General features: G+C 38.5%; 1 protein-coding gene across 1 annotated transcript in view; it reads right to left on the reverse strand.

Moving 5' to 3' along the window:
• FAM172A (family with sequence similarity 172, member A) overlaps window positions 1-11,641 on the reverse strand; it is a 258,727-nt gene that overhangs the window by 245,868 nt on the left and 1,218 nt on the right. Inside the window, exons 2-3 of the mRNA XM_009330306.1 lie at window positions 9,331-9,432; window positions 6,585-6,685 (exon numbers count right to left, since the gene is read on the reverse strand). Of these exons, the coding sequence (XP_009328581.1) occupies window positions 6,585-6,685; window positions 9,331-9,432 (203 nt within the window). The remainder of the gene's footprint in view (window positions 1-6,584; window positions 6,686-9,330; window positions 9,433-11,641) is intronic.

The raw sequence follows: 11,641 nt of genomic DNA on the forward strand, positions 1-11,641 counted from the left end.
CATCTCCCCCATAGATTGGTTCCCCGAGGAGAAAAGGTAAAAGGTGCAATTATTAGTAGTCCCTGAAAAGTGGCTCCTGAGGTATGGAGAAGACAGCAATACCAAGTACAAATACAAAAATAGTCTCATGACCAATAATTTTATCATACATAAAGCAGTAGTGTTACAGAGTGCAGCAAAATGCTATCCTTGATCCAGCTCCCAGAGGCGACAGACAGCACGACAGGGAACTTATACAGTAAGTAAGGTGTTACACAGCACAACTTTGAGAGCAAGCACAACAACTTTGAGAGTAAATTAATCAACATTGTGACCAGCAACTGTTAAACCAACATGATGAATGCTTATAACAAATTTGCATTAACACGCTCTGGTCAGAGCTGTCGTTATCTCAACCCTTCATACCCCACATTGGGCACCAAAAGGACTGTTGTGGTTTAACCCAGCAGGCAGCTAAACACCGCACAGCCGTTCGCTCATTACCCCCGCCCAGTGGGATGGGGGAGAGAATCAAGGCGGGGGGGGAGAAGAGTAAAATTCGTGGGTTGAGATAAAGACAGTTCAATAGGACAGAAAAGGAAGCGATACTACTACTGCTACTACTACTACTACTAAAAGAATATACAAAATAAGTGATGCACAATGCAATTGCTCACCACACACTGACCGATGCGCCCAGACAGTTCCCGAGCAGCGATCGCCACCCCCTGGCCAACTGTCCCCAGTTTATATACTGAGCATGACATCACATGGTATGGAATATCCCTCCGGCCAGTTTGGGTCAGCTGTCCTGGCTGTGCCCTCTCCCAGCTTCTTGCTGGCAGGGCATGATGAGCTGAAAAGTCCTTGACTTAGTGTAAGCACTGCTTAGCAACAACTAAAACAACAGTGTGTTATTAACATTATTCTCATCGTAAATCCAAAACACTGCACTATACCAGCTACTAGGAAGAAAATTAACTCTATCCCAGATGAAACCAGGACAAACAGACACCTGTTAAGTATTTGGCATCTAATCTCTCTGAACAGAACAACCTCTTCAACAGCCCTAGCCAAGCAAGTATCCCATGAAAACAAATGTCCATGAACCCACCTATACATTACATCACTATCAATTTATTTTGTGCTTTCAGTAAGACAAATTTGTCCAACCACTAAATAACTACCAGCAAATACATAATAGTAAGTCAAGGTACACAAACATAATTTTGCTTAATCCATGGTGTGCAGCATGTAATTTATTATATTAAAGTCTCACTAGCCAGAGAAAATCTGGAATGTTTAGTGATAAACTGTCTGTGCAAAGAAACTAGAGTGTAAGGATTTCTACTAATCATCTGCAAATTTTATTTGGAACTTGATCCTGCAGCCCTTATTCACAAGATCAGACCTATTGAGTTTATTCACATGAGCTTCGGCTGCAAGATTGGACCTTAAGTACTATCAGGTGCACGTGCAGCCTATCATCAGATTTTGGGTTATTCATGTAAGAAGCTACCCTTTCAAATGCAGACTACTTAATGCTTCCTTCTTCATTAACTTACATGTCCTCTTCTGCTGCTCTATGCTTTCATTTGTGCTATGTAAATAGCTTCTTTCTCTCAGTCATCCAAACAAATAATGCTCTTTGCAACCAAGGAGGAAATTAGTAGCAGGTGAACGCTTATTTTTTAAATTATGTTGAGACCAAGCTGTTCTTTAACTTAAAGGAGATCTGGAAAAAAAAATCCCATTTTACTACTTAGCGATTTTAATTATGGGTTGTCATTGTCATAATTCTACATACTTATTTTTTCCCCACACACAAATACCAACCTTGATGGTTAATCTACTTTATGATGAGCTGGACCTAACACTGCGTACATACTTTAAAGCAGTTTATTTAGACGGACAAGACTTCTCTGATGATGTAAAATTAACTGTATCTTACCATACATGAAACATGCAAGGAATTTCTGACTTAGATGTTCTATTTCTTTGCTTTCTGTATCTGTTCTACATAAATATAAGGTATTTTCTTGTGCTATGGTGTGCTAACTGTAAAAATATAACCACAACTCTTCTGCTACCTGCTTATACACTTCTGCAGGTCAGACAGGCTGCAATTACAAGAGATGGCATACACTAGTCCTTGAACAGGACCACAGCAGAGGCATTTATATCACAGTCCACATTATAATCTACATATTTAGAAATCCTATGTGACTTATTTAAAGACATGGGCAGCCAGGCAAACTGTCAGTAGAGGTAAAAGCCTCTTCATTAGTGATGGCACTCACAAAAACACTTGCAAATATTAAATGGCCTCCAAGCAATCACCAAATTATAATTACCCAGTGCTAGAGTTGTAAGAGACAGACAGAGGGACAGACATTAACTGCCTACTGATGCTAGGGATACTCTGGTTACTGTAAAACCATGGAAGCAGAATGTCAGCATAATCTTTCTCAAACAGTCTTATTATCAACACAACCTATATGACTGGCAAAATGCAAGGTAAAATCCCAGCAACAGATTTTAGTACTATTTTCTTTATAATTCCAGCTAATTTCAATGTCATGATCAAGCAGGGGCTGAACCTGACTGTTGGCAATTTCAGTAGCCATAATATCAATTGAAAGTGCAGTACAAACAATAAACACAGACATCAACTTAAAATGCAAGAAGACATACCTCATGTGAGTCTAATTTGGAGTTTAACCTAGAATCCAAACCTCCAAAACTCCTGGCCAGAAAAAAAAAAAAAATTCAACCTTGAACTGGAACAGTACGTCTGCAACAACTGAATTGTTGTCATAAAATTGTTCTCAATCGTACTTCAAACTTGCCACATGGATTAATCGGCAGTTAGAAGCAGCTGCAACACCATGTTCTGTGCACTTCTCTTGCCATTTTAATTTTTAAAAAGCAAATGGAGAGGCTCTCCACAAAATTCAATGCCGCAATAGCAATGACTGAACCAGAATCACAAAATTATGAACAGTTCACTAAATTGTCTATTAGGAGCACATATTAAGAGGCTGCAGAACAAATTGTGTGCCTGAAATAACAGATCAATGAATGAAGAATAAAGAGACATAAGAAGTGGAGACGTTGACGAACCATTGTGATTTGTGAAGAATCAATTTCCATACAGCCAGAGTAATGGCAGAACATCACAGATAGTGTATTCATGGCTTTTAGCAGCAAAAAATCATGGACTACCAAATGGAAATTTATTAATGCTTCAAGAAAGAGAGAATGATGCTGTAACATAAGACCAGAAGTATACCCACTTCTTAAAATTAGTAAAACACAATAAAAGCAGCCCACAATATATATGTAACAGTAAAAAAAGAGTTGCCTTGGGCAGGATGGGTAAATCCTTTAAAAATCAGAAAACCAGCATACAATGACTGAGCTAACAATGGAAACACTGAATATATAAAACACTTTCGTCTGATGATACAAGTCTAGCTGCTTTATCATCTCACTGTATGTCTAGCTACATAAATGTTTCGCCACAAATACACGTTAGAGAACTCCTAAAGCCAAAGGATGATGTTTCAAAGTGAAGGCCTATGACCAGATTTTACTACATCACCTTACTAATTATATGAGCTGCTGCTTCTTAAGCTATCACAGTTTGCTGAACACAACTTACCCTAGACTACAAAATAGCTAATCAGAGGACAATATACTGCTTCTGCACTATTCAACATCTACATCAGTGACCCACCAATCTCTGGCAGAGGAGGAGGTTTTATCTATGTGAACAAATGCCAAGGGTCTTGCCACTCAGCATCCCCTGCGTTCTCAGATAACTATATAAACACTCTGTGCCAAAAACAGACAACAGAACATTTATAAATTTGTGGCTTGTTGGAAGAACTGTGTAGCATCAAGCACCTAGCAGACAACAAACTGAAACACAGATGAGTTTCTTTATTCTCTAAAAACACAAAACAAATAAGCAACTTAGAACAATTCACCCCATCAGATTCCTGACCTCAAACCCTCCTTGCCTTTTACCAACCAATATAAACAAAGTGCATTTTCAAAGATCACTCAAACCTGAACACGGAGAATGACTACAACTAAGGCAAAATGCACAAGACAGATCACAGACGTAAGGCACCCACTCCATAAGCACACCCCACCTCCTTGTTAACCAAAAAAAATCACAAAAAGTCATTCATACTACGATGGGTTGAAGCTGCGGCACTCACTATTCAGATGCGCAGAATGAGGAATTTTATGATGTTGCCAAACACGTACAAGAAGGTGTGATGGTACAGGAGCCCACATGGAGACGTACTAATCTTCGTAGCCATGTCTTGTCCAACTCATTTATTTGGAAAATGGGCATATTTGAACAATACAGGCACACACAAAGGTCTGCGCATACGGACCATGGAATAGGTGTCAATCTGTTTCCTGCTGGAAGAAATGTCTATCAAGTAACTTAGACAATGCAACAGATTGGGCAACAGCACATTCCCTGTTTTGGAAAAACATACAGTTGAGGTGAAAGGATGTGACAAGCAGCAGCAGTAGCCCCATCATCTCCTCCCCTGCCACAGTTCTTGCAGGAAGGAGGAGGAAGAGGTAAAAAGCAAGGTTCTTCAATCCCCAGGAACAAAGGTCTGGCAGGACAAAGCAGTGCTCAACAGCTGGGCAGCTTCAGCACATCCCACACAGAGCCCAGGCTGACCCCTGAATGAAACAGAGGGGCTGAGCTAGCCACAGAGCACCAGATCACCGCTCGGCAGAGGTTAAGGACAGATGGTGTGCTATTCCTGTTAATCAAGATGGGCAGAGACTTCTGCCATGCCCTCCTTTCTTGAGCCCGCATGCTCAGTGCCTACAGAAGTTCCCAGAGCCTACCCTGCTATACCTAGAAGAGACCATGTAATTAGATATTTCTTCAGCTTCAACAAATGCACTCTTGGCAGCATGAGAAAATATATGAAGCTATTTGGTGATAAATTTAAGTATATACTCACTTATCCATACAAGAAACTCAATCAAGATGCTTTATACTATTTACTTTGCAACAGTGTAGGACTGGCTGTCATTTCAGACATTTTAATTTTCTTTTTACTGTTTAGTACACAAGTATACTGGCTGGGGGTGCACAAGAAGCTGGGAGGGGGCACAGCCGCGACAGCTGACCCAAACTGGCCAAAGGGATATTCCACACCGTACGATGTCATGTTCAGCCTATAAAGCTGGAGGAAAGGAGGAGGAAGGGGGGACGTGTGGAGTTGTCTTCCAAAAAGGCATCTGTCTTCCCACGTCACCGTTACACGTGATGGAGCCCTGCTTTCCTGGAGATGGCTGAACACCTGCCTGCCCATGGGAAGTAGTGAATGAATTCCTTATTTTGCTTTGTTTGCACGCACAGCTTTTGCTTTACCTATTACACTGTATCTCAGCCCACAAATTTTCTCCTGTACCTCAGCCCATGAATTTTCTCACTTTTACCCTTCTGATTCTCCCCCCCATCTCACAGTGGGGAGTGAGCGAGCAGCTGTGGGGGGCTGAACTGCCCACTGGGGTTAAACCATGACAACAAGAAAGTTTAAAAGACAAGATGTCTAAACATGCACAATCAAACATATCTCCAAGTAGTCAGAATTAATGTACACAATGAGTAAGTGGGTAATAAATGTGTTTAATCATTATTAAAACAGTAACACTAATGAAAGTAGACAAGCAGTTCTTGAATGACATGCCATGATGATTCTGACAGAAATGGCCAGGCAACATTATATAGTCTCCAAGAAAAAGCCCCTAGTTTGTGCACAGAGCTGTGCATCCCCTTTCTCCAAAAGCCACTCTGACTTAAGCAGCATTACTACCTAGAGGTGAGGGTGCTGAGGCTGTTCTTTCTGTTCGGCAGGGGAGGTTGTGACAGTGCAAGGAAGACCTCAGCACACACTGTTCTGCATTCACTGAGATCAGATGCCTTTCTTTAGTCAATGCTCTGACTCCTAAAGCATTACAAAAAGCATGGCACTGAAATTCAAGTCATTTTCACAGAAAAAAGGAACCATGGTCAGTCACTTCTACACCTACTACATCCACAACATCCGTACAAAAAGCCTGGGAAGTATTAGATATTTGGATGCTACTGGTACAGCAAATATTTAATCAAATAACCATCAGATCTCTACTTAATCAATCTGGTGGCTCCTGGTATCTCCTGGTCACATGAGAAAACCAGCCGATATATTTATCTTCAGCTAGAAAGTAAAACACCACAGTTTTGTACCCAGTGCTTCGCCTTGAGAAGAAAGTTAAAGAAAATACTGCACTTCGTAATATTCTCTGATTTGTGTGATCTAGATGATATTCTACTTTGAACATAAACTGAAGTCAAATTGTAGTCTAAATCACATCTTAAGCTATATAGCAAATAATGGAAATTACTGTTAGAGCATTAACACGCAACAAATCCTGAAATGCCTTTTGTTAAATGACTGCAGCCTCACTAAATCTTTTTTAACATATATAAAAGTATCACTTCCACAGGGAAACGCAACAAAAACCACAGCATACCAATACATATACGCATGCATACACGCACACAATTTATATACCTCTCCAAGAGCTTCATAGCGCTTTTGGTTCCATCTATGCAAATCTTCACGATAATTGAAAACAAACGGCTCCCCAGTTTTTATGTGCCTTAACTGCCCTTCTGTAAAAGAAACAAAATCATTACATTTTAATATACTTCATTAAAAGTAAAATACATTTAATTGCTGAAAATTTTAAAAGAAGTCTACATCTAAAAATTGGGCTGTTACTAATTCCTTCTCCTTTTTTGGTTATAGTATTTTTGAAGGAAAACAATTGTGGCATAACAACAACATGCATTCCCCCTGAATTGTATACATGGTTAGATAAACGCAAGTGATGACAGTGAAATTACATGCAGATACCAAATGCCAAACTGCTTTGCAAGAAATATTTATGTCTCAACCTCTATGGATTAACAGTGAAATGTAAACATTAGCAGTTAATATTTGATCTTCAATGTCAATTAGGTGATCAAATTGTAGCTACAAATCCCCTACTTCAAAACCAACTGCATTTATGAAGAAATGTGAGTACAAATTGAGCTGGAGGCTGGAAAGAAAGGAAACACTTATTTTCAAGATTAACAACATTCTAAATTAATCTTAAAAAAACCCCGTGTCCACAGTTAAGGTAAATATCTTAACTCCTAGGCACAGTGCAATCAAGTAAGAGCTCTTAGATTCAGGGTACACTGAGATTACAACATTAGAACAAAGCAGAATGCTCGATCAGGGCAAAACCACATGATATTCTTAGATTCCAATGTAACTTTCTGCAGTTGCCTTTGTTTATAGCAAAAGTTTAGTAGCATACCCAACCACAGATGAAGATGTCAACTGAGTTAAAGTAACAATAATAAAAAAATGGCAACCAAATAAGAAGCACACTGCAGAAAACAGACACCTTACCAGTAATGTTTCAGCTTATTAGACAAAACACAAGTTATGGTCTCAGAAAATCACAGAATTGCAGTAAATCAGAGAAACATTAAAAACAGGGATACGTACAAGTATCTCCTTTGAAAGCTGAAATGTCTGCATGATGAAAGTAAGGTTCCTCAGCAAAATATTTCCTCTTCAATAGTAAGAAATTGCTAACCTAGTTCACAACTTTTCAGGACCTTTACGTTTTGATTCTTGATGTTTTAAATACAATATTTAAGATCTGGTATCTCTAATAGATACTCTTACCTGCTTATTAGACATTTTTTTCCAGACCTGTCTTACCTCATGTACTAGACACCAAGGGAGTATTTCTCCCCAGCTTCATATCCCTGTCTCAGGTCCAAATATCCTTTTTCTCATATTTTCATCATAACTCTACCTTCAGCTGTTCCTTCTCAGCTAGTTACTCTTCAAGTATGCCCTTCAACAGTACATGAAGTTGCTCTCTCCACAAGTAAAGTGGAGCAAATATCTGGTATATCTTTTCTTTGGCTTTCTGGAACCCTTGTCTTCTTCAGATTCTTTAAATCTGACAAAAATCTTCCTTACTTTTCTATCATAAAAAGAAGCACGATTATGACATAAGAGTACATGACTGAACATTTGAATTAAATGTACAGAAGCAAAACGGAGACCTTTTTGCTTTGCTGACCAGTAGCATATGTAATAGGTTTTGCTGCATTCTATGGAAATCACTCAGGCTGTGAGGTTAGTGATGGAATATTCAGTAATATCATTCTAAAACATCATTCCCCAAAACTCAAATTTCAGCCCTTTTTATCAACCACACATGAACCATTAACTCTGAAGTCGGTAAGGAAGACAGTAGACACTGTGCAGATCTAAAAATAAGGAGCTGAAAAGTGACAGAGCTGAACCCCTCCCATCAAAGAAAGAGCATCACTTTCATGACACTTTTAGTCTCTAAGTACCTTCCTGTGAAAGCCATCAGGGTATTAAAAAGCTAAGTGTTGCATAAATGACTATCATTTAAAGGAAAGCTCTTTTTTTTCTTTAAAAGTGGAAGATGTAAGACAGGCAGATTTAGAAACTAAAGTTCCTCTGTTCACAGAACAGGCACTGCAAAGTAGAACTGTAAACGTCCCGATTTGTCCTACAGGTTTCAAACAATCTTGAAAGAGCCATTTCCTGGAGTCTGGTGTTACATCAGCTCAGAGGCTTATTTCTCAGCTGGATTTTAAAATGTATGCACTGGAAATTATAAATACTACTAACTCATTTAACACACAGATTCAGCTAGGTGGAAGTACTTGCAGTCATCACACCCTTAGCTGTAATGCAAAACCGTGACCCACACCAGAAGAGTAAGAGACAATCTATCACATTGCTCATCCTTCCATCAATATAAATAGGTGTTTTCCTACTGGTATTAATGAAATATCTGGGATAAATTATTAGCTAAATAATAGCTTCTTTTGTATCCATAAAAATGAATCCGTAAATAAAATGTTTCTTAAATGAGTGACCACTCTTTAATTTTGCTTTTTAATGCTAATGCTACAGAAATTACTTTCAGAATTTTTGTATCGACACTTCTGTAATAGAAAACAGGAAGTCATAAAGTATGCACAATACAAACCTACAGTATTGTATAAAATGAGGGATTTTTGTTACTATTTTATGAAATAAAAAAATATTACTTAGCTAGATTTACAAGTCTGTTAACACTAAGGCTTAAAATTTTATCCTTAACAGAAAAGTGTGAAATTCTAATAGGGACTTATAAGGTATAATTAAAGTTCTGATAACCTCTCAACATTATTCTAAGTATAGCCTTTACAAAGCATATACGACTTACTTTCATTAAAAATGTACTCAAATCCTTCCAGAGTATCAGGAAATTCAAGTGGTGGCTCATCTTTTTTCATTAGTTCATCCAAGTCTATTCTAGACAATAAATCTAAAAAAGGAAAAGAAAAATTACATAATGCATGCTATGTCTTTTTTACTTCACTATTATCACTGACCAAATGTGTTTGTTCAGATTTGTAGATCTTAAGGGCAGAAGGACATCCTACATACTACTAAACATAGGACTTCATTATGGGAAATCTCGTTCCAGATTCAAAAGCTGGGCCTCATTGTCAGCATATCTTCTTATTTATTTATTTACCTATCTATCTCTAATGTTGATCAAAAAATGTCGAGGGACAGAGAAGCCACCAAAGACACAGTGATTTGTTTCAATGATTCATTACCCTCTGTGTTAGAAATACGTATCTGGTATGCATCATGGTTTTAACATGAACTTACCTAGCTTCAATATCAAGTCATTGATACATTCTTCTTGACTTCTTGAAGAGCTCAGATTATCAAATGCATGTCATCTCACAGGCATTTACCAGCTGTAATCACAACACTCCTTAACCCAAATAGACCAAGGTATCCGAATCCTTCTCTCAACCACCCTCCTTTAACAACCCTCAAGGTAGAGAGAACTGCCATCCATTTTATAGCAAGCCATGACATACACAACCTTTTCAGACTAGGATGGTATATCCTAGTGCACAGTCTGCATTCAGTAATGCTAGTACACTAAAATAAGTATAGTCTGCATTCTTCGCCCTAGATTTAAGGATTTACATTTAACCAGAGGCAAGCATATAGGGACATCTTTTGCTTACATCTAACTACTAAACAGTTACTGCATACACAGATAATAGTTTACAGTCATCTCTCCGCTCCTTATTGCTCATCACCCACACAACCTGATGCTGCCCTTTTAACATTCTGATTATTAATAAAAAATCATCTAGAAACGACTCAGCAGGATTCCCCTGAAATACATTTTCCTGCTTCCTCGTAGATGAATTTGAAGACCACACAAACATTCAGTTCGAGAGTGCTACACTGACTTTTCACTATTATTGTTTCATAAATCAAGATACCATGTATTACCAAGGAAATGCATTAAGTATTCTAAGTATATTGGTTTATTACTTTTACCATCCAAAGTTGTAGTTCAAAGGAAAGAAAACAGTTTGAAAAGACTCATTTTCTTTAAACTTGCTTTGTTTGACATTAACTACACTTCCACCCTTTAAGTTCTTAAAGTCATTATTTGAATAGGTTTTGCATCACTATTTTTGCTTAGTCTTGTTGCCAGTGACAAGCCTTTAGGTTACCCATGTTACCTAAGCTTAGTATTGGTACATTAATACTTTGAAATATCTACGATGTTTAAAATGTACTGAAAACTAGCTTCAACATTCTTGACAGTTCCTTGGCCTGCTCTTTTATAACTCTTCAGGTTCACATGACATTCATTCCATCATCAATATGACTGTCTCCAGCTCCTCCTTCTCTAAGTGGTTTCACTGGGTAAAGCTGGAGGACCAAAGGCCGTCTTGTACGGCCGCTGAAATTCAACATTTCTCCAACCCATAATATGGTATCTGAGCATCCCTGTGGTATCTAAATAGCTATACAACACCAGACGTTGACTTGAAGATTTCTAAATGTGGCTTTCTCAACCATAGCTCACTTTTACATCAAACCTATTTAACAGCAAGCCCCATGACATTCAATTCACATAAGCAATCATATGCTTGTTCTTCTGCACTGTCCTTTGAAAGTTCTGGGGGAACTGCTTCAGTCCTCAACCAAATGACAGGAGAGAGAAAAGAACTTTGTCAAAGAAGTTTTTCACAACAGGATGTAAAAAGCGTGCCCCTTCTTCCTCTGTACTTTCACAACGTCAAGGTAGCAAAACAGTCTTTAGCACACCTTTCTCTCCTTGGTGAAGAGACTCCAGTCACACCACACCTCTAGAATTTAACCTCACCAGAGTTTTCATGTCTTCTTACTGTGACCTATTTGGAAATGTGTTTACACAGAAGTGTCAGTTACTATGTAATAAAATACCCATCTCCTGAGTAGCAAGGGCAATACTATATGAACTACATTAAGCTTATCTGCAAAATGTACAGCTTGTCATGATTTACAGCTTCCATCAGAGTCACTCAGGAAGACTGCCATTGGCCTGTGCTCCAACCACCGAGATGGCTGCTTTCTTCCTGTGCAATTTTTCAAGTTAAGTGTTCTTGTAACTTTGAGATTCTTTCAAGATCTGATCCACCATTCCCGCCTAAGATCTTGGACTCTCCAAC

Source organism: Pygoscelis adeliae, unplaced genomic scaffold (genome assembly GCF_000699105.1).
Source record: "Pygoscelis adeliae isolate BGI_AS28 unplaced genomic scaffold, ASM69910v1 Scaffold178, whole genome shotgun sequence".
Lineage (NCBI taxonomy): Eukaryota > Metazoa > Chordata > Aves > Sphenisciformes > Spheniscidae > Pygoscelis > Pygoscelis adeliae.